The sequence below is a fragment of the Chanodichthys erythropterus genome, chromosome 10 (genome assembly GCF_024489055.1).
Source record: "Chanodichthys erythropterus isolate Z2021 chromosome 10, ASM2448905v1, whole genome shotgun sequence".
Taxonomy (NCBI): domain Eukaryota; kingdom Metazoa; phylum Chordata; class Actinopteri; order Cypriniformes; family Xenocyprididae; genus Chanodichthys; species Chanodichthys erythropterus.
The window spans coordinates 45,985,164-46,006,107 of NC_090230.1; the positions used below are offsets into that span (position 1 = coordinate 45,985,164).

Genomic DNA, 20,944 nt, shown 5'->3' on the forward strand with positions numbered 1-20,944 from the left:
TTGAAGGGACAGGAAATATTCTTAAGCCAGTGCTCAGTGTTGTCTAAAGGTTCATTTAACATTATATGTTTTTCAGCTACTCTCACTCTAAAGACCTGAGAACAGCGGGTGGTGGTAGTGGGGGGTTCAAATTGAAAGCTTTAGGTTCAAATTAGACCTCTGTTTGGAGCTAAATGACAATCATTGAGTAACAACTGCTGTGCTGATGCCGCTGTGCTTGAGTCAGACCAGACGTGCATTTGCTCTGAGGTATAACAGTTGCCATTTTGTTTTTCTAACAAAATTCCCATTCCAGCTGCTGTAAATTGGCAGCATCCGACAATAATAAAATAATGAAAGAATATAATATAATTAAAATTATATAGGACTATAAACATTTCCATTATATAAGAAAAAACAAACAAACATGGTAATCACTGTAAATCGTAATTATGACATGAAAATGTTGAAATTATGGGATAAAAAGTCAATTATTACATAAAATTCATAATTGTGACAAAAAGTCAAAATTATAAAATAAAAAGTAAAACTTATTAGATGCTAAGTTATTATTAGCACAATAGCATCATTCTTTTTTTTTTTTTTTTTTTAATTATTATTGAAGCCCATTTCTTCCATTTAAGAAAAAGAACAAAAAAATCATGCTTTGGTAAATTATATTATGACATAAAAGTCATAATTATGAGATAAAAAGTCGTAATTAAGACATAAAAGGTCAAAATTATAAGATAAAAAGCCCCACTTATGAGATGCCAATAAATAATTAACATAATTTGCATCATACATATTTTTATGGAAGCCCATTTCTGCTACATAAGAAAAAGAAACTATAATTATGACATAAATTCTTAATCATGCAATGAAAGGTCAAAATTATGACATAAAAGGTCAAAATTCTGGGACAAGAAAGATGTCAAAATTATGAAATAAATATTGTTGTCTTACAAGCTCATTGATCCAACATAGGCCTTGATTGGCTTCTCCTTATTCCTTCTCTTAAATTTTTTTAACACCTTTTTATTTCTGAATTTCTTTGTTTACATTTTCTCTAAATCATTTGTTTGCTGAATTATAACAACAAATTTAAAGGGGACCTATTATGCCCCATTTTACGAGATGTAAAATAAGTTTCTGGTGTCCCCAGAGTGTGTACGTGAAGTTTTAGCTCAAAATACCTTACAGATAATTTTTTATAGCATGTTAAAATTGCCACTTTTAGTGGTTGAGCAAAAACGAGTCATTAGCATAGCATTAGCAGTCTTCAGTGTGGCCCCTTTAAATGCAAATAAGCTGCTGTGCTCGGTCTAAGAGGGCGGAGCTTCAAGAGCTGATTCTCCGGTGACAGGATTCAGTCAGGAGGACTATAGACTGTAAAAAAAGACAATGTCATACAATGTCGGAAACTGCGAATATATGCTGCATGGAGATAGAACAGGTATAGTTTAGTTCAATTAGGGTTATAACTTATATTGTCTTCTTGTTTTTTATACACTATATTAGTACCAGCCTGTTGTACCGTCCGAGTGATGGCCAAAACTTTACAGATGAGTTTATATGTGAAGTTTATTGTACTTCACACAAAAGATGAAGCGTCCGTTTTCACTCTAGAAAATCACTGTCAGAGCTTAAAGGTGCCCTAGATTCAAAAATTGAATTTACCTCGGCATAGTTGAATAACAAGAGTTCTATAGGCCTAAGCACATGGAAATGACATACAGTGAGTCTCAAACTCCATTGTTTCCTCCTCCTTATATAAATCTCATTTGTTTAAATGACCTCCGAAGAACAGGCGAATCTCAACATAACACCGACTGTTACGTCACAGTCGGGATCATTAATATGTACGCCCCCAATATTTGCATATGCTAGCCCATGTTCAAGGCATTACACAAGGGCAGCCAGTATTAACGTCTGGATCTGTGCACAGCTGAATCATCAGACTAGGTAAGCAAGCAAGGACAATAGCGAAAAATGGCAGATGGAGCAATAATAACTGACATGATCCATGATATCATGATATTTTTAGTGATATTTGTAAATTGTCTTTCTAAATGTTTTGTTAGCATGTTGCTAATGTACTGTTAAACAATGTTAAAGTTACCAACGTTTCTTACTGTATTCACGGAGACAAGACTGTTTTCTATTTTCTATTTTCATTCACACTTGCAGTCTGTATAATTCATAAACACAACTTCATTCTTTATAAATCTCTCCAACAGTGTGTAATGTTAGCTTTAGCCACGGAGCATAGCCTCAAACTCATTAAGAATCAAATGTAAACATCCAAATAAATACTATACTTACGCGATTAGACATGTTGCATGATGAACACTTTGTAAAGATCCATTTTGAGGGTTATATTAGCTGTGTGAACTTTGTTTATGGTGTTTAAGGCAAGCGCGAGCTCTTGGGGCATGGAGCACGAGATTTAAAGGGGCTGCGTACCCTGAATCGACGCATTTATAATGATAGGCAGTTAAAAATATTTATAAAAAAAAAAACTATGGGGTATTTTGAGCTGAAACTTCACAGACACATTCAGGGGACACTTAAGACTTATATTACATCTTTTGAAAACATGTTCTTCGGCACCTTTAATAAAACACTGCAAGTGTGCATTAAAATATTTTCCATAAACTCTCTCTATTTCCCTTGTATATTTACCAACATACATACATAGAAACATACAAAAGTACACAGAAACACTCGTTACACCTAACAGTATACGAATATATAAAGACCTTACGCCTTTCGAGTGGTGCTAATAAACTTTTTACCCGTAAATAAACTCAGATGAACTGTAATAAATTGCTCTCAACGTCATTACTGGCATATCCAGTATCATTCTGGAGACTTTAAGCTGGATCACGAAGAGTTTTTATTTGTATATCCTTGAGTATCACATTTTTAGCACAGTCTCTGTTTTGTATTGTCCCTTTGTGTTGATATTCGTTCACTAAGCAGTCCGGTGTGAAATGATTTGCGCAGACATAAACGAATTTTGACAGAAGTGAGGGAGAACTTTCTGGAAAACCAAGTTAATCCACCTTGTTTTCAGCAGCTCAGATTTAGGTAGTAAATGAAGAGAGCTATGTGGATTAATCCATCCAGCTACAGAACACCTAAAACGCTTGGGAGACATTCTCGTCAGTGCAGCAATGGCGGACTCGCTGTAAACAACGCGCTCACGACGGTTCTATGTTAAAACGTCAGTGTCTGTCAACATTCATGGGCGGGGCCTGTGGCTTTTGTGACGTCACACTGCCAGGGATCTGAAAACGGCTTGTTCTGAGACACTGCTTACGATTTATGAGGATTAAAAAAAAGGAGTGGTTGGATTTCACTATAGGGTGGCTGTGTACACACACTGCCAACACACAATTATGTCCAAACACCATGCAAAAGTGAATTTTGCATAATAGGTCCCCTTTAAAAAGGTTCACATTTATCACATGTGTGTTGAAATTTTAGGAGAATTCTCTGTGGCGCTGGGGGGAGTGTGTGTGTGTGTGGGGGGGGGGGGGGATGGGGGGGGGGTGATTAGCTTAATTAATGAATTGTTACAGTTACTTTAAATGTCACACGCTGTTGTAAATATTTACATATCTCCCTCAGACATACCAGAAGAGCCCTCATTAGTGCTTCATTTACATATTATTCTCTGTATTGCACTCTATATCTGTGCACAAGCACTTGTTAGCTGAGTAACATTATGTCAATGACCGCTGTCAAAGTTCAAGGACAAACTACCATCTTAAGCCCTTTCTGGTCACTGTTAAATGTTGTTTCATAGCTTTTTTTTTTCATGTATGGTCTAAAAGTACATATGAGTCAGAGTCAGTGAGGTATAATATATTTGTTGGCAGCCAGTGGTGCGTCACCTGCTGCTATTACCAAGGCTAATTTTCAAAAGTAACCTGCAGGAGAGTGGAAACTCTCAGTACTGTTGCCTGTTTGAGAGATTAATTGAGTGTTACATAAAGGGTTCTGATTGTAGGGGTTGAAAAGTAAAGACCTCATCAGCTCTGTGGCAGCAAGTTATAATTAGGCATCATTACGGCTTCATGGCAAATGTCCAAAATCCTCGCGCAATAAGGTTGATGATCCAGAAGAGGGCACTGTTGTACCATTCCACATAATTTAACGTCCAGACTTCACTGATCATTCAGAGAGTAGACTAGTAATGCCTCAGTTGATTACTGTATTGATCCAAACGAGCGCAGAGTTTCAAGGGATATTACAGTGTTAGGTTGTAATTGAAAGAATAAGCTTGAACAAGAGTGGAGATAATCAAGGAAGGAAACAAATGTTTGTCTTTCATGCGTGTTCAGACCTTGTCAGTGAAAGGTCTCTTAGATTTCCATTTGAGGCAGATAATCTAAAATGAGATCTAATGCAGGCCCTGTGAAGGGTGGACAGGGTGGACTGGTGTCAGGAGAGGCCACAGGCGAAGATCAGCTCAATCAGAAAAGACTGTGCCACATAAGGTTAATAGTGTCTGATTTCACTATTTGAGAGAGAATGAAATACCGTTTTCAAGTCAGACCCTAACATTGAAACTAACTGTGGCGATTGAGAGAAAATCCAACATCCATCAAAGCTCCTGTGATGCTTTTGAAATACCAGAGTGTGAGAAGGTCAGACCTGTAAATTTTAAATCGTGATGGAGAAATAAAGACCATTTATAATGGACTGCAGTAGACTTCATTACATTCCTTGGGCTACCTCAAGGTACAAATATGACATATAAGAAGGAATATGTGAAACACTATTTAAATTACCCATAAAATTTGATCTGATTCACATGAAGTCAAACAAATATAAACACAGGCTGTCTGACAAAGGTTTTCTGTAGTTCTTTTTGTAAACTATGAAAATGCATCATAAAAATATTAATTCATTTAATATTTATTATTATTATATTAATCATTTTATTATTTAAAAAACATTTTTATAAAAGTAATATTTATGACTGTCCCGCAGCTCTGTCGCCATTCCGTGACACCAAACAATTATTATTTTTATTTTTTATTTTTTATTTTTTTCATTTATTTTACCAAGAGAACAACAGTGTGAGTGTAAAGCTTGAGATAACATATGAAAAATAAAAAAAAATCAAGGTAATTACTAAATATCATAGAATCTTTTTATTGTGCATCATTTCCATTCAATCTGTAATTTTGAATGCTATTAAACATAATACATGATTTAAGATATGACAATCTGGTGAGAATTTTAATTACTTTTAAAAAAATGAACGACAAAATTTCACAATTCTGCTATAAATAAAATATACTAATGAGAATGTGAAAAATGTGTTTTCAGAGACTTTAATTTCTAAAAGTCCACAGGGTTAAAAACCCATAGTTCACCCACAACCCGAATTCAGGAAATGTTGGGAGGTTTTTTAAATTTGAATAAAATGAAAACTAAAAGACTTTCAAATCACATGAGCCAATATTTTATTCACAATAGAACATAGATAACATAAATGTTTAAACTGAGAAGTTTTACAATTTTATTGACTATATGAGCTTACTTCAAATTTGATGCCTGCTACAGGTCTCAAATAGTTGGCACGGGGGCAACAAATGGCTGAAAAAGCAAGAAATTTTGAAAAGATTCAGCTGGGAGCTGAACATCTAGCAACTAATTAAGTTAATTGATATCAGGTCTGTAACATGATTGGCTATAGAGGGGTTTTCTTAGAGAGGCAGACGGTGCGTTCCAAACGGGATATATCGCCCTCCGAAGGGCACTTTGGAGTGAAAATAATCATGGCCGCCATATTGAAGGGTCATTCCAAACCAAAGTGCTCAAAACTGGCCACTTCAAAGGGCCCTTCTGAATGAAGGATTTCGAAGGGTACATCTGATGGACACTTCGGGCCCCCATGATCCTTTGCACAGGGAAGTTGTTTGACGTCACAGAACGGGTACAGGTGGCTCGGAGTTCGATTTTAACTATAAATGTATGAATATTTTTCTATACTACTGTAATATTTATATGATTAGATTTGGTACATTATTATGGTCAAAACGACATTGTACTTCAATAAAAATACTTTACATCTCCCTTTATCAGTCCATTCAAATGTTTCAAATACATAGGCACAATATAGCCTACATGCGATAAACCTAAAATAAATAAATAAATAAACTAACGTTAAATAAAGGGTGCAGCTTGCACGATCTACTCCTCCTCGATTGTCTCGTTAAGATGACGCAGAAGTGCATTCCAAAAGAAGAGTGTTTTTGACCCCTACACCCTTCATCCCTTCAAAGCTCTCACTCCGGAGGGTAAACCCTCTGAAGGGATTAGGGCATAGGGATGAGCCCTTCCAAATGGAATGCAGGCAGAGTCTCTCAGAAGTAAAGACGGCCAGAGCTGTAAAAGAGTGCGTAAAAAGATTGTGGAATAATTTAAAAACAATGTTCCTCAACATCAAATTACAAAGGCTTTGCAAATCTCATCATCTACAGTGCATAACATCATCAAAAGATTCAGAGAAACTGGAGAAATCTCTGTGTGTAAGAGACAAGGCCGAAGACCTTTATTGGATGCCCGTGGTCTTTGGGCCCTAAGATGACACTGCATCACTCATTGGCATGATTGTGTCAATGTCATTACTAAATGGGCCCAGGAATACTTCCAGAAACCACTGTCGGTAAAAACAATCCGCCGTGCCATCTGCAGATGCCAACTAAAGCTCTATGCAAAAAGGAAGCCATATGTGAACATGGTCCAGAAGCACCGTCGTATCCTGTGAACCAAGGTTCATTTGAAATGGACTGTTTTGGACAGTGTTCAGTTCAAAAGCCAGCATCTCTGATGGTATGGGGGTGCATAAGTGCATACGGATTGGTTTTGGTGTATAAAGGTTTTAGAGCAACATATGCGTTGTCTATTTCGGGGATGGCCTTGTGTATTTCAGCAGGATAACGCAAAACCATATACTGCAACTATTACAACAGCATTGCTTCCTCATGGAAGAGTCCGGGTGCTGAATTCGCCTGCCTGCAGTGCAGATCCTTCACCTATAGAGTGCCCCCGGGATGACGCGTTTTTGTAGGCAAAACCCGGAAGCGAGTTTAGGACTTCCGGTTCCAACGCCGTAAAGTCTATGGGTTTTTTGAATGGGTTTTTGCTAAATCGCCTGAAATAAGGTCTGTGGTTAACAAAGCCTCTAAGTACTTTCACGTTTTGATCTATGACATAAAACACACCAGTTATAACCCACTTGTGATTTTTTAAACTTTTACTGTGTCTTCAAATCGGCGGTTGCTAACAAATTGCTAAAAGGGACTACTTCCTTTGGCAGGGACTTTAGACGTCATCATGAAAAATGGGAAATTTGGACAGCATTTCTCATGAAAAAGCGGATAAGTATTCATAACAGCACAGATCATAATCAGCGAGCATGTTTATAAATAAAGTTGTTTTCTAAATAAAGTTTGAGGAAGGTTGGTGGTGACGTTGATCCGTGACCATGGTGTGCTGTAGTCCGTTTATAGCCTACTGTTAGCCTTTTATATCTGACGACTTTATTTAGGCTTCAAAGTCTATAAATGTTGTGTTAACTTGTAAAGATGATCTTGATAGACAAAAGCTATAAGTGTCATAACCCTTTGTTAAACACAGAGCTTATTTTCTGCGATTTTCCAAAAGTCTATGGGAAAAATGCAGGCTTTCAACCGAGGGAACCCGTGCGCCGCTAACTTCTGGGTTGGCCTACAAAAACGCGTCATCCCTGGGGCACTCTAGAGAAAAATTTCCAAATTTCAACACCAAAACTCCAGAAACTCATAACCTCGATGCCCAGTTGTTTTTTTGAAAGTCTTTTAGTATTCATTTTATTCAAATTTAAAAAATGTCCCAATATTTCCAGAAATCGGGTTGTATACCACTTCACTGCAATACCGTCATTTATTGGCATAAGTCATAGTTAAATAGGCTTTACTTATTCTTATTAAAAATGTTTATCTGACACGGGAAAAGGTGCTGTTTAATTTTCAAATACTCCAACTGAGGGCATTATGTATATTGCCTGTCTGCAACAAGCCTCTGTCAGATTAATTGAGGCCCTTTGACTTTCTAATCAAAGATCATGCACAATATTAACAACAGCTAAACACTGAGATGAATTCTTAGCTCAGGGCTCCGAGAGGATCAAACCAATCAAACATGCTCACAAATCACTACACAAGCCATAATTTAATCTTTCTGTACATAGACAAAGTACTTCAGCTGTATTGCAGTTTGGTCTGTGGTTTCTAAAATGCTTTTATGGACAGTAATACATCAGTGGTTGCGGAGTGAGATGGTCATTAACGAGGCTGACAAAAGCAGTGGGAAGGTTGACCGCTCTAATCTTGCTTTTTGGAGAACCCTGCTGCTGCTTTGTAGAGCCAACTTTCAACCTCAAGCCTTTTCACTAAAGAAAATAGGCTGTTATAATTGGTGCCACCACATCATACTTTTCCTGTCCAAAGTAATGGGTAGAAAGCAAGGAAGGAGGAGTGGCATGAGAAAGAGAGAGAGAGAGGGATGGATGGAGGTTAATTATAGGCCGCATGCTGTAGAGTGACATAATGGCGCTTTCATAAGTGTTCGCATTTTGTTTGTACGCATGCACAAATGTGGTTCTTCAAACCTGAGATATCAAATAACACATTTATAAGAAGCTGATTAGGTTGAAACGCTTGTAACATTTGGTGAATCAAAACGATGATCATTAGAATGTTGGATTTGATGGGTTTTGAGCATTTTAGCTTACAGCCGTCTCATGTTTCTGGGTTTTTATTTGTATCAGATTCCATCTTAATTGTGTTTGCTGATTGAATTAACATAAATTGCATTTATAAAGCTTTTCTCTGATGCTTTGTTCTGAAGATGGTACCACAGCTTAACAAAAATGTTCAAAAAACGTATTGCTAATGTTCCCATTAAGTTATGAAAACATTTTTAACTGCAGTGAAGCATGGAGAGAAATCCAAACCAGTACCAACACCAGGGGTTGGTTCAAGAGGAAAGAAATCTTATTGTCTGTACATGTTTATGTTTTTCAGACACATATTTATATTCCTTCAGAGGCATTTTACTACCCAAGAGCTTTATCATCACTTGAACTGTCTGAGGCTTTTCATTTTCTTTAAGCACACCCAGACGCTCACTGTGACATTAGCCTCAAGCTGCATGTGATTTTCACGCTGATCTATGACCAACCTTCCAAAGGTGTTTCCATGTTATGTTAATAGCCTGATGTTTTTCCATTGCCTAGTCTATTTGTCTAGCTTTGTTGTTTGTGTAAACATCACTGGGACTATACTCTACAAATGCTGATAGTTGGATATCAGATTGGTTTGTTGGAAAATGTGTGCAAAACATGTCTAATGTATCTAGATTTCACATAAGGATGGATTGAAATCGAGATAACAGACTAGATGCTTTTTTATAGCAAATAATATGCAATCATGAAAAACATTTTCACAACATATTACATTGAATCAACATTTCTTTGCATGTTGGAATTGCAGATGATTCCGTACACTGCTGCTAACGTCCTGTTCAGTCATTCCTATCACATCAAGTGTAAAATGAAACTGAAGTCGAGCTTTAAGAAGGGGCAACCTCATGCCAGCATGACATTTCATTTAATAGATTTTAAAGCAGGGCAAGACACCACTAGAATATGAAACAAACAATTAAGAGAGGTGCAAGGGTGAGATTGATCTCATATCTTAGGATGACCTCTCAAATAATATGCTGCAAAAGAGAATTTAAAGACAATTCCAAGACAAATGTTAGCTATTTTCTAGTTTAAGAGCAAATTTAGTGTGAAGGCAGACCATGCTACAGTACAAATAAGGAGTATTTGAAATATAACAATCCAACGAAAACAAACAAACAATAAATAACTGAATCAAGCATTTACTTTTCAAGCATGTAAAATAAACCAAAATCATTCTGTTTAGGAGTTTATTTTGTTTCAGTCTTTGATTTTTGGATTTGCTTCCGTTAGATTTTTGTTTTTTTCCTTTGCTTTAATTTTTGTTTTGTTTTATGGTTTGCTTTGATTCTGTTTGATCTTTTTGTTTAGTTTTTGGCGTTGCTTCATTTTGATTTTTTTGTCTTTGACTGCTTTTTATTTTGTTTCTGGCTTTATTTGCTTAGATTTTTGACTTTGCTTTGATTCTTGTTTTGTTTTTGGCTTTGCTTTAATTCTTTTTGTGGAGTACCTCTAGTTTATTGTTTATGAAGAAAGCATTTTTGACAATTATGTTACAATGTTACAGTCTCGTAAAGTCAAACAATTTATTCGGCATTGACAGAAAAAAAGCACTTCTTTGATATTCCCTGAACCTTGTTATAACAAAAGACAGCACAAAACCACAGTCTTTCAAAGGCCAAACCAATTTGATACTGTACACTATAGCAAAGCAAGTATTTCCTTTGCCTGAAAAAATATAGCAAATTAATTACTTCTGTGAACTCCAGAAAACAAATCTGCTGCTTGAATGCACAACACTAAATCTAAATTCATGCCATATATCTGCTCATCTGAAAGATACATTGAAAAGCAGAACTGACAGGCAGCAGTATAGCTTATCTGTAATACATGTGGACAACATTCAGCCACTCAGGAGGTGTGGGGAAAAATGACTTATTTGACAACAGCAATTCAGAGTGCCAGCCTTTGTTCTCTCACAAACCTCTTAGAAATGTTCAAATTAAGTTTCTACAGAAATATGAGGGAAAACAAGGTCAGACAAACACAAGACCCCAGCTGTTTCATAGGCTTAGCTGGCCCATATGTGCCATCACAAGACTTTAAGCTCTGATTAAAAGGTCGCCAAATAATGGCTTGTTTAAACCCCTCAAATCACACAATCATGTCCATGACACCTGTATAACATAAATATTCAACATTTGCTTGCTTAAGTAAGCCTCTTACAGATGGCACAGGATTGAATTTATGCAAATAACAACATCACTGTCTTTGTACCATGAAGGAGACTTTTGAAGCCTATTGTATCCATTTAAAGCTTTGAAACATGGTTTATGTTTACATTAAAAGAACAAATTGAAAAGAAAAAAATCGTGGCACAACTACAAGCAGAGCATCTTTATTTAACAAAAAACAGGCACTATAGAGTTTGTTATTCAATGCTTTCTTTAATGTTTATGACGAACACTCAGAAGTGTATTTGTAACTTTTTTTACTTTTCAATCTGACATTTGTTATACGGGCAAAATCAATGGCTTCAGTAAAAGCACAACTTCTTCCACGGCTAATGAACAAACCGCATCATTTCCTGCCAAATGAGGCTGGAAACAAGTGATGCCTTTTCAAATGTGATCCAAAGTAACATGTCTGCGTTTGAATAATGTTGGCCTTGCTGTATTTATAATGCACTTCTCCCCTTTTCCCAGTAATGAGTGGCATGGAAAGGGCACAGCATGCCTGCTCTTTTATTAAAACAAATGAAAGATCCATTACGACACTGAATAGTCAGACTCTCCTCCTCCGCCTGGCAGTAATGTAAGAGAAGGAGGGTAAGTAGAGGGTGTAAAAGCAAAGGTAGAAGCCTGTCATTCATTAGCCTGATGTATTCAGCTCTTGCAGGAAGTCACGGTTTTAAGCCTTAATGAAATGGCACAGCCGCTGAGTGACCAAGAAAGCTACAAAAAGCAACTTAGACATCAAATTGGTTTATGTAACATTGCACTTTTTAATAACTATGGGAAGATTTTTTTAATATATACTTTTACATAGTAAGTATATTATGAATTGCTTGATTTATTATCATATTTAGAGCTTCTTTAACCATATTATTTTGTATAGTTACTGACCTACACCACTGAAGGACTTTCATAACGCTGACATTGTCATTATCTGCCTATAGCTACACAATACATAGCTCAAAACAACCATTATGGGACCATAAAACATGAAATGGAAAGAAAAATATATTAAATTGACTATAAAATTATGCATTATAAACACATTAAGTATGTGATCTTAAACTATACAGCTGGACATTTTGTGAAAGATCAAAATACCTAGTGGTTTGAAATTCTGGGGCAAAAACGACAACGTCCAGTGAGTGTTTATGTTGAAAAGGGGGAAATGATGGCAGTTCGGTGAGATTTGAGAGGTCCTCTGACAGACTTAGAGTCATAGCAGTGCCTGTTAGAGCAGCAAAGACTTGACACCTCAGGGCTGGACAATAAATACACAAGTATGTTTATCGTCTGTGACAGAAAATCACTGGGTAGTCACATCCTGGGCTGGCGACCTCCTCCGACCCGATCTCTGGGAATGATTCGTAGCTCTGAGCCGTGTTTCAGGAACACATTTCCTGTAGAATCAGAGACATCCATGACATTACATACAGTATATGACACATTTTTTCAGCTAAAATCATATCAAACAAAGTCTATTTGTTGGTTAATTTTCATAAAATAATATGAAAGCGCTTGTATGTTGCATACAAGCAACAAACTGAGACCCGCTCAGTTCCCTCTGCTGTAAGACACTCTCAGCTCAGCATATGAAAATAAATCTATTCAGGTGTCTGAGTATAGGCTATATTTAGTATGAGATTGTATAACTTCAATCCACGCTAAAGGTACATGTCTCTATAGTACAAACCTGCTAAACAGGGTCAGGCTATACATGTTGCTACTATAAAACTAATTAATTACTGCTCATTTGACATTTAGGGCTCAACCCATGACAAGTATGAAAAATTACAGGTCATTTTCATGTGATTACATGCAGCACGGCACTCAGGGAAGAAAACATTGACAGAATGCCATTGATTAGAGATAGATGGCTTCTGTCTTAAATGACAGAAGTATGGAAAACATCTGCAAAGGAACATTTAGTCAGGGGAATAAACTCACAACAATGGGGAATTGTATAATTGAAGCACATCATCAATATTCATTAGGTAATATGTGAAATTTACATGCAGATCCTATTGAAGGAGTCTTAGGAAATCATTCGATCTCTCAAAAGGTCCCCAGGCGGATAAACATGAACAATATGAGGTAGTCAACAGAAGGATCCATTCATTTGCATGCGGGTGATTATGAAGGATAGGCAGGAAATCTCAGCCACGCATGTATATGGTGAGAGTGTAATGAGGTATCTTGTTTCATAAAATGATAAAATGCAGGGAAGAGGAAGTTAAAAAATATGGAAGGTGGATTAAAGCACCACCAACAAACAAACAAACAAACATGCATTTACATGCATTTGCACAGGCAAAACATTTCCAGCCCTGTGTGATATTTGGATATATCGAAACAATTTACAGCTGACAAAATGACATTTATTACAGCCAGATGCTGCAGCAGAGGGCAGCCCTGATCGAGTGAAGTAGAGACACCGACCTGCTGTCTGCGCCGGGTTGATTCCGATGCCATCTACACAAATAATAATCACGAAGAACATCAGCAATGTGAATGCATACACAAAACAATCATTCTTAAAGACAATCAATGAATCAGACAGATGGGCAAAAGCACAGAAAAACCCTGATGCACTGAAATGCTGAACGATCACAATTCAAACCATCTCATTTACAATAACTGCCTTGTGTTGAGAGAGATGAGTTATGTCTTTGCTCTGTTTAGCATGTGTCCAATAACTACTTATGACGTGCGTTAACGAGTCTACAGCTGTATAATTACACACAATGGCTCATTTTGAATGTGCTCTGACAGATTTAAGTGAGTTTAAGTGAAGAATTCACCAACCTTTTTGTCTGATTCATTAAAAATAACTGGTTTATAAGAGTCAGTTGTTTGTGAATTGGGCTACTTTAGTTGTGCTATTTTTTTAGTGCAGTTATCGAAGAACCCAACACATTGATGATACAAATGTGTATGAGTGGTTGCCAGGATGTTGCTATGTGGTTGTTAGGGTGCACTTGGTGGTTGCTAGGTGTTTGTTTGTAAGTCTGGGCACTTTAGCAAAGTTTAATACTTTTAGGTTTAAGGCAGTGGTTATCAACCAAAGGGCTGGGCAAACATCCAAGGGAGCCTCAAGATGACTTAATAACATGATTTAAAATAAGAACTTTTATCTAAAAAAAAAAAGAAAAAGGGGGGTTTCCCATGGTCTTGAGATTTTTAAAATTGTGATTTCAATCCCTGGTCAAACTAATAAAATCTTAAAACGCCATGGGCATGTTTATAAAGAACATACATGTTTCTGGTTATTCCAAGATATAAAATATTTTATTGAATAGGAATTGAGTAAAATTGTAGAATTCTTATTCTTATCATGAATAACTGCAAGAGTCATGTAAATGCATTGGTTAAAAAGAATGGGATCCCTGAAGAACATTCAACTCTTAAAACTTTGGGTATTCTGAAACTGTATTATTGTAATTATAATCATTGTAGAGACTTATTTTTATTTGAAGACAAAACTGGGGCTAGGGGGACTTTATGGAGTCAAAAAGATTTAAGATTTAATCAAATAAGAGCATTATGATAATGACAATAATAATAATAATATCAACAACTTACCATTTGTAATGATGGCACTGGTGGCTGCTGGCACTTTAAACTTTAAATAAAAGAGGAATAAAAATAAAAAAAAACAAAACAATTATTATTGTTCATCCATCAACAACTTATGCTGATAGTCAGACAGATCCCATAAACAACCTATCAGTCCCTCTGTCAGGCAGGGATAAGAAAAATTCAACTTGAGTCTGCATTTGCATCAGGTGATTTAAAGAGTCTCTGCTAGAAAACAGCAACCTTGAAATGTCTCAGGAAAGAGCTCTCTGGACAGAGCTTTGAACAAACTGACTGTCACTATGAGCCACAGGAATCAAAGAAACAAACAAAAAACAGGCTAATTCATTCAGAAGGGACTTTGAAACACTTTCTGGGTGTCCTGAAGGCATTTGTACACCACTGAACAGTACAAAACAAAACAATACAAAACTGATGGTGCCAGAATTAGTGACCACCAAAATTGTGTAACTGTTCAGAATGCATATTAAATTCAATTAATACAGATTTTAGTGGGGGTTTATTCTTCTCCTTTGCTTAATTTTTTTTTCAGTCAGTTTTGTCAGGAGGAAAAGACACAACAAAAACAATGAAAGATCACATAACCATCACTTTACATCACCTGAAGCAGAAATACAAAATTTTTGAGAGGGGGAAAAAAAAAAAAACCTGAAAATGAACCTGCCACTTTATCATTCTTTCTGGCTCCCACTTGATGCATTACATCTTCTTATTATGAGGTTGTCAGAATTGGCATTTCATGATGTCAAAAAAGGAGCAACGAACCAAGCTAATCTGCAATGTCATTCTGCCATGCCATACGTCTGCGTGCTCTGAATACAGCCGTGAAACAGACCAGACAGTCCACAGGAAATCAACAGAATTTTGTCAAATTCAAATTCTATACCCAATTTTAAAAGATTTAAGGCTAATCACAAAGGATGCATATATTAGTGAACATATTGGTATTAGCCATTATTTGTAGTTATGTAAATTATTACATAATTATTGTATCAGCTTGAAAAGATTATGCCTTACTTTTCCAGTTTGCCTTAATTTTTGACACTTGGCATAGGCAAAGACTATGTACTCGACTGATACGTTTTTTTTTTTTTTTTTTAATGGCTGAAGCTGATATCGATATATAAAAAGCAAAATAGAAAATACAAATGGAGATATTTAACCAAAACTATTTAATGACTGCTAATGAGATTTGATAAATGTATCAAATCATTCTTTTACACATTTACTCAATTTACACACACACACACACACACACACACACACACACACTGAAAACATAAACTACTTACAATCCACTGACAATCTATTGACATTACATAAATATTAAATTATTAATATTAATGAATATTAAAATATGCATATTGCAATATTTTTACATATATAATGTATCCTATAATCCATATTATATATATATATATATATATATCACATATACATATATATATATCACATATACATATATATATACACACATATACATATATATATATATATATATATATATATATATATATATATATATATATATATATATATATATATATATATATATATATATATATATATTCATTTGGTTAATCTGCAAAAATATATATTGATATCCCTACATTAATGAAATGAAATGTTGTCAAACTAACATTGGTCTTAGTTTCATTATGACTTAGATCCTTATCAACTGTATTATCTGATTCTGCATTGATCATGTTCTGATTTTAATGAGCCCGTGGACAGAGATAAGCAGCGTGTCTCAGAAAAAGATAAATCAGACTAAAAAGACACAGTATTAAAGCTATAGGATATAATTGAGCTAAAGTTCACGTCATGATCCATGCTATGCGATGTAGACCATTTTAATCAATGCCTTCCCAGAATTGAGCAGAAAGGCAGCCATAATACAAGATCATTGTCATGTAGAATATTTTTATCATGTTTTAAATAAAACATGTAACTATTGTCAGTCAGAAGCATCTAAGCTTAATGGCAAAGACACAATTCTACACCTCAGCAGATCTGTCAAAAATAAGTTTTTCAAATAAGGTTGCAATAAGACTGAACACTTAAATGCACAACTGCACCAATTCTTTTTAAACAGACAATGGATCAACTCACCTCTTCTGCTGCAAATTTCAAAACTGCAGTGAACGGCGTGCTCTCAGGTACACTTAATCTGAAATATAATTATGCCAATGAATCTTTGTGTAACAATGAAAAAAAAAAGAAGAAAAAAAAACTACCATGTAAAAAGTGTTGCTACAGAGAATGGGTTGTCCAGAAACGAAGCACAACAGTAGCATATTATACGAAGAATAATGCTGCCTAATTTTGTTTTAAAACAGAGTACATTAAGAAACATTATGATTTTTCAAATTATTCTCTGATCATCTTAATCAGTTCATGTCTATTGCATGTCACTGAATGAGATAAATAATATTTTCAAAAACATGGCATGTGAAAAAAAAAAAAAATCATCAAACTGGCCAGTGACCAGCAGCGTTGGAGGCCCTCAAGGATGAGCTGGTAAATCAGTCTGTTTGAAATTGAATGGCACTTAACAGAGCACTCTTACATGTGTGTTTGCCATCAGACACACAGTATGATATAGATTACCACAGACCATAGCACTATTACAGTGACTGAAATCAATATGGCAAAACAGACTTAAAGGGTCAGTTCACCCAAAAATGAAAATTCTGCCATTACTCACCCATATGTCTTTCCGAAGACCTTCGATCATCTTTGGAACACAAATTAAGATTTTTTTGATGAAATCAGAGAGGTATCTGACTTGTCCAATAACAGCAATATAATCACCACTTTCAAATTTCAGAAAGGTACTAAAGATATTGTTAAACAGTTGATGGGACTGCAGTGGCTCAACCTTAATTTTATTAAGTGACAAGAATACTTTTTGTGCACAAAAACAAAACGAAAATAAGGACTTCATTCAACAATATCTTGTCTTCTGTGTCATTCTCATACATTGTTTACGTCCAGCGTTTCCAGGTTCTACGTCAGAACGACTCATTATTGGCCGGCTCTTGCGTCAGCATCACACGCATGCATCGTGCTCCCCAGGTGATCAGCTTTGGCCAATAATGATCCAGCATTCAGACTAGGACTGTCAAACGATTAATCGCGATTAATCGCATTCAAAATAAAAGTTTGAGTTTGCCTAATATATGTGGGTGTACTGTGTGTAATTATTATGTATATATAAATACACACAAATTAATGTATATATTTAAGAGAAATATGTTATTTATGTACAAAATGTTTTTATTTATATATAATATAAATTATATAAAAATATAAATAAATATACTTGTAAATATTCCTCAAATACATGAATGTGTTTGTATTTATATATACATAATAAATTACACACAGTACACCCACATATATTAGGCAAACTCAAACTTTTATTTTGTATGCGATTAATCGTTTGACTGTTTTAACAATGTATTTAGTACCTTTCTGGACCTTGCTGTATGGACGAGTCATATACCTCTCGGATTTCATCAAAAAGATCTTAATTTGTGTTCCGAAGATGAATGAAGGTCTTACAGATGTGGAACGACAGAAGGGTGAGCAATTAATGACAGAAAGTTTTGAGTGAACTATCCCTTTAAGATCTGACATAAGTCAAGACACTACAGGAAAGAAACAATGTTTTTTGTTGTATTGTTTGTTTTTTCCCCCATGAACTGACCAATTTTAAGGTTTTGGCCTATTTTGCATCCATAACATGTCTTCTTGCATAATACAGTAGTGTAAAGAAAATATCCAAAACACACATTTAAAAGTTTATTTCATTACACATTAACTATTTGCATCTGTAGATTTGAATCAAAATACATATTTTAAAGGCTCTCACACACTGTGCCAGAAACCTACACTTCAGCAGCATTTACAGTACAGTCCAAAAGTTTGGAACCACTAAGATTTTTAATGTTTTTAAAAGAAGTTTCGTTTTCTCACCAAGGCTACATTTATTTAATTAAAAATACAGTAAAAAACATTAATATTGTGAAATATTATTACAATTTAAAATAATTGTTTTCTATTTGAATATATTTCACAAAGTAATTTATTCCTGTGATGCAAAGCTGAATTTTCAGCATCATTACTCCAGTCTTCAGTGTCACATGATCCTTCAGAAATCATTCTAATATGCTGATCTGCTGCTCAAGAAACATTTAATGTGTACAATTGTACAAAATATTTGTGTACAATATTTTTTTTCAGGATTATTTGATGAATAGAAAGTTCAAAAGAACAGTGTTTATCTGAAATCTGATCTTTTGTAACATTATAAATGTCTTTACTGTCACTTTTGATTGATTTAATGCATCCTTGCTGAATAAAAGTATTCATTTCTTTAATTTCTTTTCAAAAAAATAAAAATAAAAACTCTTACAGACCCCAAACTTTTGAACGGTAGTGTATAATGCTACAGAAGCTTTGTATTTCAGATAAATGCTGTTCTTTTGAACTTTCTATTCATCAAGGAATCCTGAAAAATGGTATGAAAGTACACAACTGTTTTCAACATTGAAAATAATCATAAATGTTTATTGAGCAGCAGATCAGCATATTAGGATGATTTCTGAAGGATCATGTGACACCGAAGACTGGAGTAACGATGCTGAAAATTCAGCTTTGCATCAAAGGAATAAATTACTTTGTCAAATATATTTAAATAGTACACAATTATTTTAAATTGTAATAATATTGCACAATATTACTGTTTTTTACTGTATTTTTAATTAAATAAATATAGCCTTGGTGAGCAGACGAAACTTCTTTTAAAAGCATTAAAAATTAAATCTTAGTGGTTCCAAACTTTTGGACTGTACTGTACATACACCAACTCTATCTATGTTCTGAAGGTTTTTTAAAGGGTTAATATACATGATAATTCTTCACTCGATTTATATAACATTTTATTCATAAAAATGGCACTTTTTTTCCTTACTGCTAAACGTATTTTCTGATTTATGGAGTAAAAAAAAGGTTATCCAATGAATTATTCCCTATGAAAAACCTTCTTTAACATGTCAACAAAATGAAACAATAATTTTGAACCTGGCTGTATCCAATGATCTGATTTTTGTTCTGGTAATGTATGCAAATTCATGCAAGTTTAATTAGATAATGTCTCATGTGCACTTTTAATCATAGTATTTCAGAAAAGTTAGAATACAAAACAACTGTCATCCTGTACTATTTATTTTAAATCAACGGGGGAAGCATGGTTATATTTAACCTATTTTATCTTGCCTTACATTCCTCAGTTGATAGATGTGCTAAAACTAAATTTTAAATATATAAATCGGTCAGTTTGGCAATTATTTTATGAACTACCTAATTAACGAAGAAATTAATGAATTAATAAATGAATAGAATTAAGCAATCAAGGTTAAAAATAATTATTCAGCACCTCAAACTGCAGAGCTGCGGCACATAATAATTTACGCTCCTATTAGAATCAAAATCAAGCAAATGAGGGCTAATGGAACAGTTAAAACAGGAATATTAATGTGATTGTGTGTGTCATGTGTTGAATGATGTGTCACTCACACTTTATATGGTAACCGAGGGTCCGACGTCAACGTGATTTTAAACGTTACTTTCGACCTAATGCAGACAGAGACACATGGAGTTTATTTATAAATGAAATACACGGTATAACTAAAATAAAGTGTTTTTAAATGATGAATGGGTTTACTTACATTTTACTGATTTGAATGAGAAGACCGCACACTGTTTACACCGACCCGGAAGATGCAAGGACCTACTGTAACACGTCATCTGTTCGATGGCCCTCTCTTTTCCGTCTCTCTCAATTTGCCCTTTTTAAAACTGATAGTGTTACATTTTATCTATTGGATCATATCCAGGTATTTTAGAGAAATGAAAGAAAAAAAAAGCGGATAAAACAGAAACTGTTGCGGATAGTGCATTTCAGTCAGGCAAATTTCAAGCCGACTCGAAGTAGGTATTACCGTAAAGTGTGTTGTTAATGCACCGGTACATTTTAGATGCAAATGAAGGGTGATGAATTGCATTTGCAGCGTCAACGAAAATAATTAAATCATACTTAAAATGTGTAATTTTTTATTTCATTGCTTTAAAAACGACTAACAGGAGTGGTATCTGCATACAAATTATGCTGAAACATTTTCTCTTTAATAACTTCAAAATTACCTCCAACTAGCTGATGTAAATAGGCTATCAATAGCCTATATTGCGTTTCTCTGTTATAATTTTAAACCTAACAAACATATTTTTGTGAAATGTTTGGTGTTAAAAATGTGCCTGTGTAATACAGTATATTATTTCTTTAAATATTAAATTAAATTATTCCCACAAATAAGACACA

The 20,944-nt window shown here is 34.8% G+C and overlaps 1 protein-coding gene across 1 annotated transcript; it reads right to left on the reverse strand.

The window, feature by feature from the left end:
* Positions 1-11,110: 11,110 nt before the first annotated feature.
* ufm1 (ubiquitin-fold modifier 1) lies at positions 11,111-20,414 on the reverse strand. The gene is made up of 6 exons (XM_067399321.1): positions 20,295-20,414; positions 20,143-20,199; positions 16,672-16,729; positions 14,545-14,584; positions 13,402-13,434; positions 11,111-12,362 (listed from the first exon to the last, which is right to left on the reverse strand). Coding segments are annotated over exons 1-6 (273 nt in total). The 5' UTR covers positions 20,297-20,414; the 3' UTR covers positions 11,111-12,279.
* Positions 20,415-20,944: the final 530 nt, after the last annotated feature.